Source organism: Alligator sinensis, unplaced genomic scaffold (genome assembly GCF_000455745.1).
Source record: "Alligator sinensis unplaced genomic scaffold, ASM45574v1 scaffold1093_1, whole genome shotgun sequence".
In the NCBI taxonomy this organism is placed as follows: Eukaryota; Metazoa; Chordata; order Crocodylia; family Alligatoridae; genus Alligator; species Alligator sinensis.
In genome coordinates, this window is record NW_005842538.1 from 605357 (window position 1) to 628242 (window position 22886).

Genomic DNA, 22886 nt, shown 5'->3' on the forward strand with positions numbered 1-22886 from the left:
CTAACGTGTGATCTACACAATCACGCCTCCTGACATGCCACATATGCATAGCAGGAGGTACAACTGTGGGATCACACATTAGATCCAACTGCACCTTACTACCAGTAGAGGGGGAGCCTGATCTCAGGCTCCCACTGCATTGGCAAGAAGCAGGCTCCCATGGCTTGGAAGTCCCCTTTGTTGAGGAGGCTCCCAACCAGAGGGTGAGGGGCAGCCAGGACACAAAGTCCTGTGCCTGACAGGGCTCTCAGTCCCAGCTGTGCCACACATGCAACCAGGACCAAGAGTCCTACACCTCATTTGCCACAGCTTGGACTCAAAGTCCCATCAGGCCTGGGACTCTTGGTCCTAGCTGTATGTGGTACAGCCAGGACCAAGAGCACTATCAGGTGCAAGGATTCTCTGTCCCAGCTATGCCCCATAGCAGCTGGGACAGAGAGCCCCATCAGCCCTCTCAGCCCTTGCAGCTGTGAGGTGCTGTTGTGGTCTCCCAGCTGCAGGGATGCATGGCGCACCCTTGCAGCTAGGAGACTGCATTGGCTGTGATCTCCAAGCCCCAGGGATGTGTTGTGCTCCGCAGCACCTGGGAGATCACAGCAGCTGCCACCCCTCCACAGACTGCTGACATGTGCAAATTAAACCTGGATAGAAACCAGCTATAAAATTATTACACATTCCCAAGCAATAACTTTATAGCTGGATGGACCTGGACCTTTTTAAGGTGGGATAGTTAATTTGCATGTGGAGCCAGTCTAAACTTATTGTGCAATAAACAAGGTAATTGCACAATAGATAAAACACACAGAGGGGCCCAAGTCACGTAAAATAAACCTGAGGTGAATGAACAGCTGGTATCTGATATGGTGCTATGTGAGAGTTAAGTGGCAAAGAATTCAGATTTACGCTTTTTAGAGCATGAATATGCACCCCCAAAACATCAAGGATTTAGTTACACTGGCTGTTAATGCCAGATATCAGTAATAAGTGATTTGGGGAGTATTTGGATATCATCTCTCCCCAAAATACATGCACACACAATTCATAACCCAATCAATAATATGCAAGTAAAATACCTCCAACAACATCTCACCTGCACAAGTGGTGGTTTCCAGCGTAGATTCTTCAGTGGAGCAGGAGTAAAATTAAAAGAGCCCGTGGGACGTTTCTTAAGGAGCAGTTTAACACCAGTAGGATTCTCCCGCAACTTTCCCACAAGGTTTTTTAGCTGCCATCCCACCTTTAAAAGAATAAAGCTCACCTGTTATGTGTGTTTCTCCATTAAAAATAAATGAAATTTAAAAAAAATAAAAAAGCTGAACCCATCTTTATCTTTTTGCCTTATCTTGTTTTTATTGTAAGCCACGCTGAGCCTTTTCAGGGAGAGGGCAGCATACAAACAAATAAAATCAATAAATAATAAAAGGATACAAGACTCAAAGTAACTTTTTTCCTCTTTACTGGGTCTCTTTTTTACAAATATATCATATTAGTTTCAAGTGCCAATGGTTTAGTGATATCAGGCTCCAGTCCTTTAAGGATTTATGCAACAGCTCAATATTAAGAATACAGGGAGTCCCACAGAGATACCATGTCTATTTAAGCCACTGAATTCAGTGGGACTATTCATGTGTAAAGCATGTAAAGTTAAGCACAAATGTAACCGTAAGACCTTCCTACAATAAAGGAGAATCCTGAATGCTCTCTATGACGCAAAGTACTTGACAAAATCATAATTTTTTAATAAAAGGTTGTAGGCATGTTTTCCTAACATCTATACAGGCCTCTTATGCTGTAAATGAAATATTTTTAATTGGATCATTTATTAAAATATTATAAGGCTGGATTGAAAACAAATGCATGATAACAATCAAGGATTGCAAATATTTGAAGACAAAGAATAATTCATGTTGAAATGCACCTTTTTAATTCCCATTCCATTAAGGATAAAACCACACACTGTCATTCATTTACAGAGCTGGGGGAAGAGCATGTTCTAAAACAAACAAGATTCGGGAAACGATGGGTAGAACCACTGATTACTTACAACAGTCTGCTGATTAACCTGGATCACTTCATCACCAGCATGGATCTTCTGAGATCTATCAGCAGGAGACTATAGAAAGGAAAAGCAGCAACATATGTTTCAATAGGTTAATACATTTGTGTTATACTAGAGCTTGAAATTTCAGTCTAACAAAATTAACAAAAAAGGTAATTACATTCTGACATTCTACTATTCACACAGAAGCCCCCATGGACTAAGAGGCTGGTAGCAAAGCAAACCATTTTTTATTCTGTTTTGAACTCCTGGGGGAGTAACAATGGAGCATATGGTGGGGACTCTGATCGCCACAAAAGGGGGACTGGAGGGTATAACAGAAAAGGTCTCTCACCATCCGTTTTAGAGTGTGCACACCGTGGTTCAGGACAGGAGCCATGTATAAGAGAGTTTTCATGAATACTGTACAAATAATTGTCCTAAACCCACAGAATGCTCAAGAATGGTGAAGAACCAGGTGAGGAAGCATGTAGGCAAATACTCCTCCGCTAAAATCTGAACACTTCTGCTGCTTGCTATTAATATGATTATACAGCAAAGGTACTGAACATGTGAGGGCCTGAGGGGCCCTGGCCTAACTCGGGAAGAGGGCTGTCACTAGGGTGGCCATCATAGAGGACAGTCTGGTTGTCCTCTGTCCTCTATTGACATGAAACCCGACGCCTTTATGAGGACATAAAGGTGCCGAGTTTCGTGTCAACAGAGGACAGAATAGCAGAAAACCGGAATGTCCTCTATGATGGCCACCCTAGCTGTCACCTGAAATGCATAAAACTTTCCACATGAACATCATCTTAGGCCCTGCCCCACAAAAATAAATGTCAGTGCCTATGTTATACAGTGACATAAACTTAAGAAAAAAATACATATGGGGCAATTGTGAAATTATTTGGGAGTGGGAGATTTTTTCATGCTAAGGAAATCCAATCACTGGAGCTGGGAAAAGCATGACTACTGCAGTAAAGTAGTACAGAAAAGTGCCACAAAGAGTTTCTAAACCCATACTATTTTATGTCCTTAATTGAAAACAGAACTACACTGAATTAAAAGGTTTTAGTAGACAGAAGACAACCATAGAGGATCTTAAAAACTGGTCAAAGATATACTATGTCCATAACTATGTGTATGTATACCTATACACATTAGGTATTCTTTACCATGGATTAAAAATTAATTCAACTATAACTACATTTAATTCATTTTTCTAATACAGTAAAAATGCAGAATCATAGAACACTAGGGCTGCGATGGACCTCCGGAGGTCATCTAGCCCAACTGCCTGCCTGAGGGAGGATCTTCCCCTATCCAAACCATCCCATACAAGTCTTTATTCAACCTAGGCAGTGTAGTCACTAAAACTACACAAGCAACCCTGTCACGTAGGCGCAAGGCATAGCATCCTAACCTGCCTCAGGTAAAGCAAGGGGATAACAGTGGTCAATGTCCAACTGCTGCAAGGATTCTTAAAATATACTAGAGAGATCTAAGGTGGCTTCTTCCCCCACCCTGCTACAAACCCCTTACCCCATACCCCTCCCCACCAATCTGACTATGGGGTTAAATTCCTTCCTGACCTCAAATCTGATTAGAAAACCTAAATGACAGAAGAGAAAAGAAGAGTGCAGGTTGGGACTATTTCACTTTTCTTCCCTGAACAATAGTTTAAATGATAGCTACACGTTGAGTCCCTAAATTAGCCTGCATCAAGCCAACAAACAATTTAAAGGGACACCACCAAGTGTACACATCGCCTGTAAGAGATACAGATATTTAAAAATGCATTAAGATAAATTTATTCTCAAAACAGATGCCATGTTCAGCTGGATCATTAGCAAGAAGCAGTTTAAACATATAAATATTTATTTTGATATATCTAATGCTGGTACCATGCACCAGTAACTAATCACAATTATTTAAAAATATAATTGTGGGTATAACATGCAAACTCTGATGAAACCCTAGCAACACACACTGGACAGAGAGAAACTAGTTTAGCACATGTGCTTATGCTAGGATAAATACAGAATGCTACAGCCAAAGCCCTCCCCCATAAATCTTTAACATGACAATAGGCCAATTCCTTTTAAACTACTGCAGAATTGAATGTTTGCCTAGAAAAACTTCCTCCCTCATCATCAGAACTCAAGTATTGTCTTTACTAGAAGGAACTACAGGAGTCAATCTTGGAATGGGGGAAGATTCTGGGATTACAAGGGAGGCTCCAGATACTCAGAGTAACTATTTCTGCAAATTAAATGCATAGCACTCCTCTTTGCAGGTAAATGTCTATTTGAAGGGTGTAACGAGCATAAGGCTTCTGTTACTTTAAAGGGGGGAACAACTGCATGGAGGCCCTCAGATGGGGTAAGGCTGCTTATTAGGAGCTTCAAAAGAACAGGCCTCAGGGACTTGTAACCTGCCCCTGAGTTGCGGACCTAAATGCTTTGCAAGAATACAACTGGAGGGAAAGCCTTGCAGGGGAAGCTAGGCACTGCTGAAGCATCCAGGCAACAGCTGTAAGCTGCCATAGGTAAAGCCAGCAAGCCTAATCAAAGGATACCTGTAGCCAACTCAGGGAAGTCACATGACTAGAAAGGGACAGAGCCTGGGCCAGGACAGTCAGTCTAGCCCTAGAGCCAGAAGGGAAAAGAGCTCTGCTGAGAGGTAGCTGTTGCTGTAAAACTGATGGTAAGCCTGCAGGCTACCAGGGAAGGAGCCCTGCATGGAGAAGACTGTGGCTGTGGCTGGGCTCGTGCCTGGGAACCTGTTACATTTGGGACTGCAAGTATAGACTGGAGAGCTTGTTGAGGAATGGACGCCAGAAGGAGAGGGAACTACCTAAGGGACCTGGAAGCAGAACATAATGCCCCAAGTGGAGCAGTGCAAACCAAGGGGTAAGACCTGTTCTGGTGTTTGTGGGTCTGCCCCGAGGGGGAGGCTTCCTCTTAAAATGGTAGCGTGCTTTTCCTTTCTTAATGTTTGTTTGCTCAGAAGGGATGGTTTGTGTTAAGCACTTGCTTTCCCTTTTTGTTGTACTAAACCGGTGGTTTGGGACTACAGAAAAGGTCTAGAGGTCCCAGTATTGCCTGAAGGGCCCCCGACTGCCTTGAGCCTGGCCCAGAGTGGGGCTGAAAAAAATTATGTGAGCAGCAGAGAGAGAGCCAAGGGGCCCAGTGCGCAAGCAGAGGGAGAACCAGGGTTAGAGACCCATAGCCCAGGAGCAGCGAGAACCAGGGTCAGGAACCCCTAGCCCAAGAGAGGTGAACTCATAGCCTGAGAGGGGAAGAACAAGAATCAGGGACCTGTAGCTCAGTAGGGGGTGAGATCAACCTAGAAAGGTAGAGACTAGGGGCCCAGCAGCCCAAAAGGGCAAAATCTAGGGCCGGGAGGCCAGAGCAAGAGGCATGGACCAGAGGTCCAGAGTGACAGAAAACTGCCAGGGCTGCAGCCCAGAAGCAAGGTCTGGGACAGTGGGCCTTGGCAAAGGGACCAGCTAGAATAGAGGGATGGAAGCTTGGAAGGCAAAAGCCCCAACAAGGGAGTCGAGACCTGAGGCGGCCTAGTGACTTTGGGGACAAGTGTCCCACTAAAGTGATGATGCATGATACCTGTGAGGCGTGCTGTAGGGGAAGTCAGAGGCTGTGAATAGGCACATACACTAGGTGGGCCCTCCTGGCCGAACGATTAGGTTTGGGTTAGTGGGGCCCAGGAGATGTACTGACAAGGAAAGATGAGGGTATGTTCTTGGACTCTCGAACAGCTTCCCTTTAACAATTACATCAAAAGTGTGGCAGGTGAGAGCAGAAGAGAGGGTACCTAGAACCGAAATGAGGCAGTAGCTGTTTGGCCACCAGGGGGCATCACAGCCACCCCTGAGGCCTGGCCCTGCTACAAAGGGATGTGTATAGAGTCTGAATACAATTAATGACAACTCTGAAGCTAAGATTACACGCGTGGAAAATAATTTATACACGTAATACCGATGCCAGAATATCATGCAACGTGATCAACAATTTGTTTGGGGGAATTCTCAGTGTACTTTTATAGCCAGTGTCAGCTGAAATTCCATTCTTATTGCAAATACGGAGGAAAATGGAAAATTTGCTTTTGGAAAATGCACTCTCATACAACATAGGAAGTCGTAAGTAGGCAGGAAAAATACGAAAATCCTGTCAACTGACTGAAATTAGACAGTGTATAGCTTTCCCTGAACTGCTCAGTTGGGTTGATGCAGTAAAATACATCTGGATGGATTTTAATTAACATAAGATAAAAGTAGATATTTTATAAAGTAAATAAATGGTCAAAGCTACAAAGAAAATAGATACAACTTAGACCAATCTAAAATATACCCACTGTCATAAGGAAGATGGGAAGAGAGATTAATTATTTATTGCTTGTAGCTCTAGCCAATTATTACTTCTGGCCATTAGAATTTCTCCAAGGAAAATTCAGTTTCCTCAAGAGGAATTGTTATTTACAAATTCAGTCAGATACAAAGTTCTGTTTTATGCTCAAAATTATAGTAGCATTAGAATCTTATTCATGACATTCAGCCTTGTTTAAAATGAAATGCATATACAACTTGGCAGTGGCCAATGTTACAATCTTTCATATTTATCACGTGAAACGTTGAAGTCACTGCCAAGTAGACTCAATCTGTACTTTAGATCCCATGCTGAACAAGTTATGCCAAACAATCCAATAAGATTAAGAGTTGGCAGATAGAAAAGCTTTCAGCTTTCTCTATAAACAGTAAGTTACAGATTTGTATCCCATCTATCTCAGGCCTTTGACTTAGCCAGAATACAGCTGGAACCACCACAGTTCTTTTCTAGTCAGTAACAAAACCACAAAAAAAACCCACATACCACCACCACAGTTCTTCCCTTCAACAACCAGACCATCCATATGAAGAAACTACTACTCCGTATCTGTATTACAATATTGTCTAGGAGCCCTAGTCATTGACCAAAAAAACTTCACTGCACTGTATATTTGCATAGCACTTAAGTAAGTGGCCTTATACATTCAGTTTATCCTGGGAGAGTCGCTGTTCTTCCAGAAGAAACCATGAGTGTACAGATGTTTAGGTTTTTTTCTCCCAGGATAAAAATGGTCACTCCAGGACAAAAATAACCTAGGAACAACCAGGGTTACATCATTCCCAGGAGAGCTGCTCCAGGGACAGCAAATGTCTGTACATGCCATAGCCTCTCTAAGAGAAGAACACATTCTTCCAGCTTCTCCCCAGGTAGACCATATCACTCACTGGACTCTGCTGCTCCAGAACCCTCACCCTTCATAATCCCCACATTGTGCTGCAGGGAAACACAGGCTATAAGCAGTCAGGATCAGCCAATCAGGGCTTCCCTATGCACTACTGTGATGTCACCAGCAGACTAAGGAAGCTTGCAGAGCATGCCTTCCCTCACCTCGCACCCCACCAGCTACACAGTATCAGCACTATAAGCTCTCCACTCATCAGGGCCTCAGCATTCAAATGTTTATACACATGACTCTTATAAGTTTCTCTACCTGGAGAGAAAACCTGAGAGAATTCTCTCACGTGGAGGCAGATGGGGGGTGCCAACATAAGAATGAAATAAAAAAGCTGCTTATTAAGCTGACCTGTCCCAGCATGTCAGGTGACTATCATCAAGGAGCACAGCTTCCCTTCAAACAATCTTATCTGCCTTTCCATCAAACTAATCCAAAGAAGAAAGTTTAATGAAGTTATTGTTTGCCCTATCATATTCTATAACTTTGCCATTCATTCCTGGAATGAACATGCTGCTACCCCATCTGCTCTTATTAAGGGAGAGTAGATTTTTTTCAACAAGGATTTGTTAGATAATCTACCATAACATTTTCTGCCATGTACAATAATTTTACTAATGAGGTGTATATTTTAATGGCACATGTGTTTTAAAACAATTCGGGTATCTGACTGATGGAAAATGCTGCAGTGAGATGAAGTCTAATAAAGCATATACGAAACACAATTTACAGAATGAGATCCATTCATAGCAGAAGAAAGCAAACTAAAAATGAAAGGAATAAGATTTAGCAATCTGCTCTGATCACAATTTCACCTTAAGTATAAATATACCCACCACAAATTAAATGTAATGCACTTACATGTTCTGTAGTTCCAGTAATGACATGCAATCCATCATAAGTTGATTTGATGTACATTCCCTAATGGGTGTTAAAAATGAAAAAGTTTAAACAAACACTCATTTTTGTTACATAAGATATTCCTTGTAACATACTCAAAATTGATTATTTCATATTCCCAGACTCAAAGTTAATAAGCAGTGTTAGCTAGTATCAAAACATGTTAAATATACCTCACTATTTACAAATTTTCAGAGATTTAGTACTTACAAACTTACCGGTCAGTGCATTTTATAACTTTACCCCTTGTATATCACCTTCAGCAATGTAACTTACACATTTTTAAAGCACCAAAGAAAGATATCAGAAACTCTCAAGTCCTAAATCTTGGTTTTGACACAGATTCCCCTTTAGCCTTGAACAAGCCATGTGAACTTTTTATACCTTTTTCTACGCTTGAAGATTTTGTAGATTTTTTTTGTAGCATTTTGCTAGATGGTTATTAACCCTTCTGTACCAAGCACCTTTATAACATTTCTCTACAAAAATATACTAAATGGTTTTCACATTTTGTTAGTATATCCAAAAATGCTTGTTCCAAACAGCCAGCTTGTAACGTTACCCTATAGACAACCAGCACTGACAAACTGCACCTCTGCCATTTTACCATACTGCAATATAGATATACGGTTAAATGTAAAAGAAAAGAAGTGTGTGAATGTTTTCAACAGGCCAGCTACAAGTCAATATTACCTAATATTCTAAACTAAATACATATAACTTATATATTCTATAACCAAAATACTAACAAATATTCATGGTTAGTATCTCTACCATTGCAGGTTGGTAGTTCAATTTCCTCATCTCTGAGTGAAGATTTTTTTTTTTATTTGTAGAAGAGGAGTACTGTACAAAAGCAAAGCACTATTTACATGCAAGGAATTCCCACCTTTTGTCTCAAAGCAAAATCAACAGAGTTTTTTGTTTTCCTTCTCAATGGCTAGGGACAGAAATTACACATAAACCAGTATAAGTGATCAGAAGACCGTTCAAATCTGTAACAATAGTTCAGTGTACATAAACCACTTTCAAAGTGGCCAAAACCAGTTTAAGATAAACCTGGATGGATATAACATCAGACTTAACTAATTTAGGTTAAATCAGTTTATTGAACTTCTGTTTCAGATCCCCTCCAGATTCAAGTTAACTCACAAGTCCCTACAAACCCCCTTTCCCCTCCTCACATGGTGAGTGGGCTAGCCTTGGCTGCATCTGCCTGCTCCAGCCAAAGCAGGAAGGCATGCTGTAGCACCCCCAGTTTCTGGCCTGGGCCACAGCAGGCATGTGGCTGCATTTCCATAATCAAAAGTAAATTTCTGTTCACTTGCTTATTGATTCAATCTAAGCAGCTTAGACTAGACTAATCTGTGAAGACTGAATCAATTCAGCCTGACTTTTGACTGTCTGTACTTAACCAATATTCTGGGCTACTTGTAAAAGGTTCCCTACCCATATTCTTGTTTTTGCAGACCCCAAGCCAACAAGGCTCTATGCTATTAGTGTCCTTATTCAATGCACAAGCTACACTGAAGGGGTATAGCAAGGTGTATTTCTCAGAAAAGGGGTAGTCCATTTGTGCTTCCATCTTAAGTCTCTTATAAACAGCATTCATCTAAGTAGAACTTTTGGCTAGATCAACTGGCTTTAGCCGTGTTGGAGATAGAGTTGATAAATATCAGTAAGAGGCCAAATGTTTACTGTACATTTCTACTAAAAAGAAACACCCGAACACCTCCAACATACCACCAAAAAAAGGCCGTCCAAAATTGTCTATATACAGTTGTTGCAAGTGATTTGCACAAATAAAACACTACATTTTCAGTGATTTTTCAGGCAAGTTAACAGGGGTACATGACATTACCAGTACAAAAGGTGTTTTTTAAATCGTCTACATATGCATAGACTCTAAACCTCTGACCTTCATCCTAATTACTGCCTGCCATGTCAACACACAACTTGTTTGTAGCCTTACTAAAAAGAGGATTGATCTTACATACCATTTCACTCATGTGTCCAGTCACTCCCACAGAATCACAATGATTTTAATGGGAGTAAGTTGTACAAGCAACGGCTTGCAAGTTCATCACTAACAATACAGGCGCAGCACACCACATACCCATAGGGTAATCGCATAAGAAAAACAAATTAGCTCTTACCAGGCCTTCCCCAGGTTTAATGTTGGTTAAATGAACCTCCTCCAAACATGCACACTGGCTCATCAATGAATCTGTAGTTGATCTTATCATCTTATCACAAATTCCATTTAAAGACTTGGACTAAAATATAGAAGAAACTGGTTACAAAAGCCACATATTCTACCCTTTTTAAAATCCCTCCCTCTATTTTCTCTTCTCAATAAAGGTAAAGATTAATTATAAAATCTAGTTAATTAAGGTATGAGATGACTAAGTAAAACATGAGAACATTTAGAATTACAGTCTATGTCTTTGTCTACAATAAGTCAGCAATACAACAATAGCATTAAAACCCCCCCTATAATTATTGCCTACACCAGTGCTGTTCCACCAATGGCAAGAACTCTGGGAGAGCTAGTGTGGACAAGGACTAAATACAGCTGGTTAGAAATGGCATGAGCTTTACAACAATTTAGTCATTTTTTTTCCATTGTGCGTGTTTTAAATTGAAATCAAGCATTTTGACCACTTCTTTTGCTTATTTGTACTCAACACCATTCTTTAAACTTGCTCTCAGAAGTGGTAATCAAGGCAGTATTAAAAACACTAGTGGTCACTAGCAACTTGTCTATACCAAGGATTGAATAGGCAAGGCTTCTGACTAAATGCATTTTAACATCAGTTATTGCCATGTCTGCTGCTGGAATCCTTATATAGACAAAACTTTTGTTTGCTTTTTGCCCCAAATGTAGCTGATCCCAAGCCAATGCCAAGTATCAATTTCAAATTCTGCCCTGAAAGGTGCAACTCCTCATGAAGTTAATGGGAGTCTAGTTTGTTTATCAGAGAGAAGGATTTGTCTTTTAGAATTTGACTTTTTCAAAAAGGTAAAGTGACTGACTAGTCAGAGAGAACTGAATAGGAAAAAAAAAGTTTTTGTCCTCTACCAGCAACTTTCCATTACACGCCTTAATGTAATTTGCACCTTAATATTAATTTAAGCAATAAACTTAGTTGTTTTTAAAAGCAAAAGGGGAAAAAATATTCTGAAAATTTAAAGTCTATTTACTTGTAATTGGCCTGGGAACCTGCAGAATAGCCCACCTGAGAGAACAGATGCTTCCACATGGGACTAGGAATTCTTCATTCTATACAGACACGTAATTAGGGAGTGGCACAAAACAGCAGCCTTGTATAAAGATAGCTCTTTTGTATACGATATTCCTTGTATAAAGATAACTCTTTTGAGAATGATATTCTCAGGGCTTTTTTTTGTTATGTTTTAAACCAGATTTACAGAACCAAATTACAATAATGTAATTTTTTTTTTAATTAAAACAATGCTAAAGTGTGAATACGAGGAACTGCGCAAAACAAGGGAATTCCAAACAACAATACATATTTGGGAGTAAGTGTATATCAATGGAAAACGTAAAAGGCCTGCTCCTTTTATAGAAAACTCCTATTTGCCTGCTCTCATTTATAGACAAAATTATTTTTAGCTATTGTGCTACTAAATTCCTAAGCATCTATTAACAAGCGGAAGGCCTTATCAAAGAACACAGCCTGGTTCATGTCAAAAGCAGGAAGCGATGATTAACTGTTACAAAAAATAAAAAGCATTTCATTCTGTCCCCTACTTGGTCACAAGTCTGCTTCAAAATGATTTTGAAAACTCAGAGCTTTTAAGCTAACATATAATTAGAGACACAGCTCCATGGAAAGGACAGCTCTTTTTCAGGAGGGACCACAATAATGTGCACTGTCTACCTAACATGGCACAAGTCTCATTTGGTAGATATCAAATATTTATTGCAGAGGTTCCCAAACTGTGGTACATATACCCCTGGGTGGGCACAAGACATCTCTGGGGGGGTACACTAGAGAAATTGTGTAACGGCACATTTAATTTTCTTTATAACAATAATTGGCATTTAAGGGATTAAAATATAAAATGTATGCTGGTGGGGTACATGGGCAGCTGGTAAATCTGGAAAGGGGTATGTAATAAGAAAGAGTTTGGGAACCTCTGATTTATCGGATTTTTCATATATTTCATATACAGTAATATCTCTATCTGGCATTTAACTAGCCAGAATACTCTGTTAACCAGAAATTCCAGCCAGCCAGATGTGGGGGAAAGCTCTCATATAGTGGCTCCCCCCACCCCGCCATGTGGTCACCACCACCCCACCACCCCCCTTGCTCTGCTGGCCAGATGGGGGAGGGGGAAAGCTCACACATGGCAGCAGCGCTGCTGCCACCACTCCATGTGGGCTGCCCTGTGCTGCTCCATGTGCGGCTGCCACCACCCTCACCCCTTGCCACTCCGTGTCCAGCCGCCACCTCAGCTTCGCATCCGGCCAGAAATCCCTGTGCTTCAGGTAACCGGCATTTTTAGATTACCGGCACCCCCCCATTCTCCACTCATGCCAGATAATGGGGATTTACTGTATTTCTTACCTGCTTTTTCCTCAAACCTGAAGAACGTGCTGCATTGCAAAGCTTGTCTAAGTATATCCCAGCCATACAGTTGGTCCAATAAAAGATCTCACTCACAAAAATCTGTGCCTCACTTATTTCCTGGACCATCTCAGCTACAACTTCACTTCAAGACTTTTCTCTTTAAAATCTGAATCAGATATTATCTTGTAAAAATAGCTATACAATGACTCCTTAAGGATTATCTACAGCATATGGCAGTGCTGAGTTACACAGCATCAATCACCATTTTAATGTATCTCCTCTAAAAGAACAAGTAATAAAAACATCTACAAAGTTTTTTGTTTGCTTTTTTTGCATATTGCATTGAAAGCTACAGATTCAGCCCAATTATTCATTGATATAAATGCGAATGCAAATAACCAAGGTGCAACTGAAATACATGCTTACCACATGCAGAACTTTATCTTCCATTTCAGCAACAACCCAGTCCTAAAAAGAGAAAACAGACATTGAATTAAAAACATAATTGGTCCAAAATATAACCACCACGAATTCTGTCAAGAAAGAGGATTATTCATGGAGCAAGAATTTAACACAGATTAGTTTCACCTATTAGGGATCAACTCTGATGCTAAACAACAACAATTTTCTGTTGTCTGACCAATGAGCGATATGAACCCTTAAACCCAAGAAAATACAGGGCTTCAGTTACTGCAGAATAGTTTTTTTTTGGGAAAAAGAGTTGTGCACAGATGAAATTGGACTTTGGTAAGGTTAAACATATAAATGTGTTACACACACTACAAACACCAATTCAGGTGGTGCTGTATTTAACAAACCAAAATAGATTTAAAACCAATTCATTAAAAATAGCACTAGAATGCTGTTAAAATATGCTACTGATATAGCATTTGCGAAAGCCGGGGAGTCACACACACACACACACACACACACACACACACACACACACACACACAAAATATTATTTGCACAGTTCAGGTATAAAAGACTTTGAACTGAAACTAGTTCATTTGGCAGATTACAAAAGTGACCATTGTTCTCTGTTAAAAAATTTTTAAAAAAAGGAAAGCAGCATTAGATTCCCAGTCAAGGAGTGCTGAACTGCAGATGAGTTATAAATATATACTACAATCTTATAGGGGAAAACACATTGGGAAATTATTCTCTACAACTATGACCCACCACCAAAAAAAACAAAGACCTGCCTCCAAACAAACAGCCACGTCTCACATTGATAACGACAGAAAGTTATAAAGGCTGTATTTAGAATAACCCACAAACCTTAGGAAGTTTCAAAACGCACAAGCACAAAATAAAAGTTTACTGAAGACTAAGTAGGTCACAGTCTTAATGTGCACCTTAAATCCTGTAAATTCACTTTACATAGAGTGTGGCCAATGGACAAATTCTACTAATTTAAAAGGGGGAAAGGCAATGCTTTTGAACAGTAGGCTGAAAAGACCCAGTCTGGGCTGGAAGTGGGCTCGTGCTAGGAGATAGTAGCTGCTACCAGTGCTTCTCCCCTAGTTGTGGCCACAGCACAGTGCAGACAAAGCCCCTCCCCTGCACTCCCCACAGCGGCAAATGCTGCCAAAGCCCACCAGGTTCACAGGCCACAGGTTGCAGACCTCTGCTGTAAGTCATATGCTTAGCAATTACTGTTTTGTGCATTCGCTTTACCTTGTGGTCAGTGGAAGTGAAACTAGGGTGACTGACCCCTAAATGAAACTGTTAAAATTAACATGGTTTCACTTCCACTTACTGTGGAACATAGCAGAGCCAGTCTGTGGTAACTGTGCATAAGTCTACCCACCACCCAGCCTTTTGGGATAATTTAGAGTAATTTGCCCATGAATTTACTCCCTCAGATTGCCTATGAAGTCAAAAACCTCAGAGCACAAACATTCACTTATGATCTCAGATAACCTGAACTCTTTAATATTAAGTTAACAAATTTTAGGCTGATTCTTAAGGATTCTACTAAATCTCAATCTGATAATGTTCACTCTTTCTTTTTAAAGAATTCCCTTGAGCGAGTGCTCCAAATACAATCACTGTTAGCAAGGACAAGAAAAAAAAAGCATCTCACATACAACATGGGAAAAGTAAAGTAGCCTATCATGGTAATACAAAGAGATACAATTTTGCACTAACTGTTTCAGTAGAACACACTATATCAACAGAAGTAAGGCACTAGAAGACTATTTAGGTCCATTCTCAGTTTTCAGAGGGCCACTGAAATAACAAGAATGTGCACATTTTCTAAGTAAGATTTGCCTCTGGTTTGTTTGTTCTGAGGGCAGCAATACTGAAACATAATAAAGGATGCATGGTGAGTTCAACCATACCCTTCCACACCATTTGTTTTAAGTGTAGCAAACTTGGCCAAAGGTGTTTTAAAGCTTTGTTTGCTTTTTTAGTAAACTACAATGTCCTCCAATAGGTTGAAGGATTTTCCTTTAAGTAATAAAGATTGATAACGTTATCTTGGAATCAAAGATTCCTTTTTTGGTTTTTAAAAACAAAGACGGGGGAGGGGAGAAGAGTGTGGGGAGAAAGGAAGAGAGAGAGAGAGGGAGAGAGGAAAAACACGTGCATGCAAGAGAGTCAGAAAGTTTCCCTAGGTACATTTGAAAAACATTTAATAATTGTTCCATGAAATAACCTTCTACAAACCACTCAAGCTGTGCAGGAATTCAGTCTTGCCTCTGTGACTAATACTTGCTTTAACCACACTATTAAAAAACTATCAGTTTTTAAACCGTGTTATTCAGAAACTGTAGATACGATAAGCTGCATGAGCCCTTATCGCTCTCCGTTACTAGCACACGCACACAACATCTATTCCTAACTATTTTCAGTTTGACTTGGCATGCATAGTAAATGTAATCCAATACCAGTTGCTGTAATGGTTAGGAACAATTCTGAAAGAGGCAGCAATGCACTGAATGAAAAGCAACGTGGAGACTGGGGGAGTGAATGGAAGATTAAAAAAAAGCCACAGAAGTGGAACCAACAAGCCCCAAGAGGTGATCTGGAAATATGCATCAAAAGTTAGCCAGCTAGAGTTATTTATCTAATGCCCCACAGCAAGGGTAGGCAGGACATTCAGCAATAAACCATGGTTGGGCGCTTAAAGTCATGGCATCTCATTCCTGCTTTATCAGTGTATCAGCATACACTGTTTGATGCCACCACAGTTACTCATGGACCTTGCCGGAACTTGGTATTATCCCAAAAAGGGCAAGACATTTAATTCTTATTCTTTCTCTAAATGTTCTACAACATTTTTGGAAATACTATACAGTTTTAGAGTGGAAAGTCACTTTATATGCACTCTTTGTAAGGCTATGCCAGAGTTCAAACCCCCACATAAAACCCTATGACAAATCCACTTCTCTTCCTGTCTTCTAGGCCTGTGTTTCTCAACTCATGGGTCATGACTCAAAAGTGGATTTCAAGAATATTTGAAAGGGTCTCAAACAGTCACAGAAAAATGTGGGAAACCACAGGTTTCCCCTTGCAGGCTGGCAGCCTTTCAGCCAGCAAGGAGCTGCTTGGGGTGACTGGAGACAGGGGACGCCATATGTATCTGTGCATGCACACACATGTGGCTGGTATACAGCCAGTCAGGATGGTGGGAGTAGCCCTGGCAGCTGGATGCAGGTAAGTCTATGGGGAGCAGGGGTTGGAGGGCCAGGGCTTGGAGAATGTCCAGGAGACATGTGGGGGGCGGTTGCCTGCCAGTGCTGAAGGAAGGTGTCTGGGCACTGGGGCTGGGGCTGCGGCAGGCCGGAGCAGGGCAGGAGGGAGGCGCTTGCCCCTCCAGCAGGGGAAGGGGGCAGGGGGACCCTTCAGGGGCATCAGGGAGCTTTGTGGCCCAGCTGGCAGTGCCAGAGCTGGTGAGCTCGCAGGAGTGCAGTGGCCAGGAGACACTGCCCATGAGGGGTATGGTGAGACCATCTGGCATGGTGCAGGAACCCCAGTCCAGGGCAGGGGGTGCCGCCTCCTTCAGTCTATGCCGAGGCCAGACTCACTCCACTGCCACTCATGAGCCAGAGCCGCCACAACCACTGTGTGGGATGGGGGAAGCTGGAGGCCCCCTCCAACAGGGCTGGGGGAGAGGGGCAGGGGGCTGCAGGTTGGAACTGAGGGACACTGGCAGGCCTGTAGGCAGTGGAGGGCTGTGGCTTGGAAGTGAGGGGCACTGGCAGGGCCGGAGAGCTCAAAGTCGAGAATGAGAAGCACTAGCAGGGCCTGGGGGCTGCAAATCAGGAACAAGGAGAACCAGCAATCTGCACTGTGCTGATGAATGTCACTCGTGAATAATGGAATGCCACATGTTGATATTGCTGTTAATGTTTTCCTGTTGATGTTGATTTCAGACTGTTGAGCTGCTTTAACTTGTAGTCTATAATAAATATTTTGAGGCCAAAATACTTGTGGGTTTTTTACTTAAACTATTTATTGGATTGGGATTGGCCATCGATGTTTACAAATGGGTCCTGGTACAAAAGAGGTTGAGAACCACTGTTCTAGGCCAGATGCAGACATTAAATTTATACCCATGTAAGTGATCGGAAATAGGTCTATACCCATAACAGAACAGAAGTTCTACACACAGAGACTGGTTTAAACATGGCAGAACCTGGTCTCAGATTTGTCCCTTTCCCTCCCCACCTCACAAAGAGCAAACCTGTGTTCTGTTCACTACTGATCTAAACTAGGCTGCTTACAGCAGCCACTTAAATCAATTCCACCTCAGGCTTTTTGAATGTCTGTACCTTGCCCTTCAGAGAAGGTCCATGCTTTAAGCAGGGTTCTGCAAAAGCTGCAATATCACAGTACATACCAAGGCAAAGCATAATGGGAGCTAGCCACTTTGACATCAGCAATACCCAAATAATGAGGTCACAAGGTCTACAGAGAGTAAAAAATGCCCTTCTTAACTCCTATGGAGATTGGCCATTCATCATATGACTGATAAATAGCTCACTTTTAACAAAATAGTGTAGTGGTCCATCCCGGCAGATGTAGAAACGTAACAAATGTGATTTGTATTAGAGAGAAAGGGAAGGCATCTCTTCTATTCACTCACTAAAGTTCATATCCAAAGGTTATAGTTCGGGGTAATGCTGCCATCTTTCCGGATGTCATTTGGGTCTTTACTGGGGCTGTGCGAAGCTTCGGTCCCTGATTCAGTTTGGTGGAGATTCAGACCAATTCAGAGGCTGAATCTGAATCAAATCAGGAGACACTTTAATTTCTCTGAATCAAGTCGGAACCCTCCGAATCAATTTGGAAAGATTCTGAAAGATTTGGCAATTCGGACATAGACACAGCTTTAAATGTTTTTTCTACGTATCTCAAGGTACCAGGCAGCTAGTAAATGCTGCAATGGTGAGGTGGATAGAGCGTCCCACAGGAATGTGGGAGGCTCCCCAGCATGCTCGGCAGCAGACCCAGAAGTAGACTAGAAGCACTTTCAGTCCACTTCCGAGTCTGCCGGGGAGCACGCTGAAGGGCCCCCCTCCCCGCACTACCCCAGCTCAGCAACTGGTGCCTCCTGGGCCTGGGGGGCACTCAGGGATCCACAGCAGCCCACTGCCAGACCCGGGGGGGGGGGGCATAGGGGAGCCCCCTTGTGTGCTCAGCAGCAGACCCCGAAGTGGACCACAAGTACTTCCAGTCAACATTCAGGTTCACCGCCGAGCGCACAGGCTCCCCACCCCACCATGCTTCTGTGGGATGCTCCATCCACCCCAACATCGCAGCTTTCACAAGCTGCGCTGGTACCTCAAGGTATGTAGAAAAAACATTTAAAGCTGTACCTGTGGGCAAATCACTGATTCTCCAAATCAGCATCAGATCTTCAGATTTGGATTTGGCCAAATTGAATCAGAGACAGTGATCCAAATCAACTAATCAAATCACTGTTCCCAATTCAGGCCAAATCCAAATCAAGTATGGCCTGTTTTGCACACCCATAGTCTCTACCACGTTTATTAAAACCGATTATCGAAGTTGATTCCAATTGGCATTCGAAAGCTAATTTGCACATTTTCAAATTCAAACCAGCTATTTCAGACTCCAATCCAATACCTATTAAAGCTAATGAAAACATTAACAGACTTCAAAATAGAAGCCAGTTAAAACATGCAGCTAATGCTGTTGAAATGTTTTTTAATTAACTAAACAAAAATCTTAACTGTAGAAAAATGGAACAGCTCAGACGGGTAGCAGCCAGCAAGCACCTGCTCATGCTTAAAAAAAAAAAAATCCCTCCAAACTCTACATACATTTTTCTCATTAACAACATGCATATAACTAGTGTACAGCTATTTCCCAGCCACCAGCCTTCCTTCCTTTCTGGAGAGGGAGTGGGGAAAAGTCAGCTGACCTTCTGAACAGTGGTGGTAAGATCCAAGCAAAGCTGAATGATTCTGTTCTTTGTTGATGAGAAATCAGCAATTCCTGTAAACGGGGTCCTGTAACAAGACAGAAGTCTCCTTTAGAATTAAGAGTCAACTATGCTGCCAAATCTGGCTGTTACAAGCAGAGCACAGAGTGATGCAGGCACAGGTCTGACAGCAGACTCAAGGTCTGTTTGAATTAAGAGGTTAACAAACTGTAAATTTAAAGTGAATAGTGTAACAGTAGTAAACAAACTTAAGCGATTTTTAACACTAGGTTAATATTAGGCAAGCATGCCCATATGGTCAGAAACAAGTGACTCTTGCAACAACTGTTTTGTCTATCATGCAAAATAACTTGGAAAAATTCAGCCTGTCTAATGGCTTCCTTTTCTCTATGGGAAAAGTCAGGTACAGAGCTGCAAACTTTTTAATACTATTTATAAAAGACTCAAAATTTACCACATATAAAAGAGATGACTTTAGAGAGGTTGGGAGAGGATTCACATCAGTCCTTCTACTAGCCAGTTTGAGGGTCAGGGAGAAAAGGAGAAGAATTCAAAGTTGGATAAGCTAGCCCAGGGGTTGTCAACTGGGGGGGTACGTGTAGGCGGTACTTTGAAAGGTCCTAGAAGGTACACGGGGGCAGGCAGGGACAGAGTACTGCCACCCCACGCCGCTGCCTCATAGGAGCAGGGCCGGGGTGGAGCGAGAACAGGGCCGCACAGACGCTGCGCTGCTGCTATTTGCCATGCCCCCCCACTCCATTTCTGGCCACTTGCCACCTCTCCCCCCCGCCCCAACTCTGCATCCAGCCACTCACCACACGCCCCTCCCTGGATACACTTATTAAAAGGGGGCCGCCAGGGGTACACTTATTGCAAAAGGGTTGAAAGCCCCTGAGCTAGCCATGTTGCTTCTGGAGCCAAAGGTAGCAAAAAGAAATTATGGGGACAAGCAGTAATCGGGAGGAGAGGACGAGGCGGGAAGAGCAGGCTGCTGATGTCACTACCAGGAACAGAAAAAGGTCCAACACTGACAGAAGGCCCATTTAAAAGGATAAAAGGTCTTGCTGCCCATGATCTCTCAGCTCTCTTTCTAACTTTCCTCCTTGGGAAAGCTGGCAGGAAGAGAGAGAGTTTATGCTTATCTATTATCCTGCCCAGCATCACAGCCAGAACACTATCTGCTCTGTTGCCTTTTTGCTTCCGCTGCAGCTGTCACAGAGCAAACACAGTCCTTGCCAGAAAAAGTGAGAGAGTCTCTTGCTGCCTGGTTTTTCAAGCCCCTTTCAGCATGCAGCTGAGAGTGTGAATTCAGTCAAAAATTAAAACTATTCACATTAACAGATTGTTCTTTCAAAAATATTTGGGGGGGGGGGGGGACAGTAAGGAAGGCCACATGTGGAGGAACTTGAGTCTACTTTAGATGCCTATCTTCACTAAGAGGGGCAAAGGGAGTGGGGGGAAGGGTGGGGAAGGGTCTCCTGCTATTGTAAGCATTGGTTCAACTCCATTGGTTTGTAGAATCACTTCCATTCATTTTAGGAGTGTTGAGAGTCCAAGTGTAGGCATTCTATAGCCATCATCACCAGGCCAATGAAACCTGCTAATTAAAGATGTATGTATTAGGAAGGAGACAAGGAGGCCTTTACACCCACACACCATGCTAGAAGTAAAAGAATAATACTGGTTACAAACACACATGAACATTTAAAAAACACAAAAAACAAACAAAAAAAAAAACCAAGAACAGAAATCATGCACCAATACCATACCTGTCCAGCCAGGCTAGCAAAGCCTTAGCAGCACCAATGAGCTCTACTACTGAAGTGAGGAATTCATTGGGGGGTTTGCGTGAGGTATTTCCATCATAATTTGAACTTTTCCTCCGGCTAATGATATAATTCTGCAGATTGTTGGAAGAAGCTCGTAACTTGAGAACCAAGTTCTTCATATTGTCCGTTTCAAGGCCATAATTCTGCAAGAAAGATTAGTGAAAAATAAAAGCAGAGAGACCCTGTCTAAGTTAACTAGACCATCAGACAGACAAAGATTCTTTGAGGGACCTAGCCACAATTTATACTTTATGACATTAGAAAAAAGTGTTTGTAAAATTTAAGCAACAGGGTTAACTGAAAACAAGCACACAGAAAATTTTAAATTCTGTGAATTGCAGTCTCTGAATTACCAGTAGGTAGTCTGGTACTTGAAAGTACTTCATGTTATTAATCTTCGTTAATCCTCTTTACCCTCAGTATGCCAGCTCCTACAGAAAGCAGCAAACCTTATTATGGGTTTGTAAGCAACTAGCTAGGAAAGCATGGCTAGCTCTTGACCCAGATACAAGAACTGGTAAGTGAGGTGATCCAGAGTTTTCTGAACATTCAGACATAGCAGGGTTCCATGTCCCACTGCAAAATGCCACATATCCTTAACCCTGTCACCATCTCACTTTGTAACCTACAGAATAACTTTTCCAGGTGCCGAAACTCCTCAGTTTCTGCTGAAGTCACTGGGAATTTTATCCATTACCCAAATGTAATTGAATCATAGCATCAAAAGGGAAAGAAAGGCAGGCTGGTTTCAGACTATCTCGGTACTAGGATGGAAAACTAGAAATAGCAAAGCTATGTGCCATTTGCAACTAAAAGAAAGATTTTAAGCCTACACGGGAGCAAAAAAGCGAACTACCAGAGCACGATGCATCTTCACAGCCATAAACATAGCTGTGCATAAATATTTTGATTACGACAAGCAACCATGTTCCTCTACTAGGTAAGTTTATTTATTTTGGAAAATGTCCCTTTAAAAGGTAGCTCATCTTGTGATGAGTACACAAGGTAACTCATCTTGTGATGAGTACACAAGGTAACTCATCTTGTGATGAGTACACAAGAACTGGGGTACCCAAGGAAATCACTAGCTACATTTCAAAAATGTCAAGGATCTGCTGTGTTCACCATTTTTTTTGTGAAATTCCCCTATCACTGCTTTAGCAGACGCATCACTCCACCATTACAAGTGTCTGAGCAGGAGCTACACCAATTAAACCAAAGACTGAAATTCAAAAACCTCAGGCTTCAACACACACAAGCTAAATCCACCACTACCCAATATGAAACTTATAAAGAACAAAAAATCCTTATACCAAGGGAACATACAGACATTCACGGAGCTTAGGGGGAGGTTAGATCAAGATAAAAATGGGCACCTGATCTAAGGTAAGTTGAGATGAGGGGCTGGGGAAGGCAAGTAGGGTCCATAGGGGGTGGCCCAGCAGGGTCTGCAGAGGGACTGGGGACCTAGTGCAGACTGGGAGGGTTTGGCAGAATCAGGGAGATGAATATGGTCCACAGAGGATTTGAAGGGATGTGGGGGCTAATGGAGTCCATGTGGGGATGGTGGGATCAGAGGGGGCTTGGGGAGCCCAGGAGAAGAGGCTATTTTTAGCTAACCAACTCCACCCACCTGCAGGCAAACAACCCCCATATCCCCAGCAAAACTACCCCCGCATCCTGCCCACCACTCCCCACCCCCCAGCTTACTTCAATTGGGTCCTGGAACTAGAAGCAGTTGCTGGCATGGGGAAGTTGGCAGACATGCAGGGCTGAAGACTGGCCTGTCCATGGGG

General features: G+C 42.2%; 1 protein-coding gene across 1 annotated transcript in view; it reads right to left on the reverse strand.

The window, feature by feature from the left end:
* The window catches only part of CNKSR3 (CNKSR family member 3), a 74381-nt gene that overhangs the window by 11665 nt on the left and 39830 nt on the right, over positions 1–22886 (reverse strand). Inside the window, exons 3-9 of the mRNA XM_025213565.1 lie at positions 21031–21233; positions 19241–19328; positions 13267–13308; positions 10396–10515; positions 8201–8260; positions 2045–2113; positions 1091–1237 (exon numbers count right to left, since the gene is read on the reverse strand). Coding sequence (XP_025069350.1) covers positions 1091–1237; positions 2045–2113; positions 8201–8260; positions 10396–10515; positions 13267–13308; positions 19241–19328; positions 21031–21233 — 729 coding nt within the window. The remainder of the gene's footprint in view (positions 1–1090; positions 1238–2044; positions 2114–8200; positions 8261–10395; positions 10516–13266; positions 13309–19240; positions 19329–21030; positions 21234–22886) is intronic.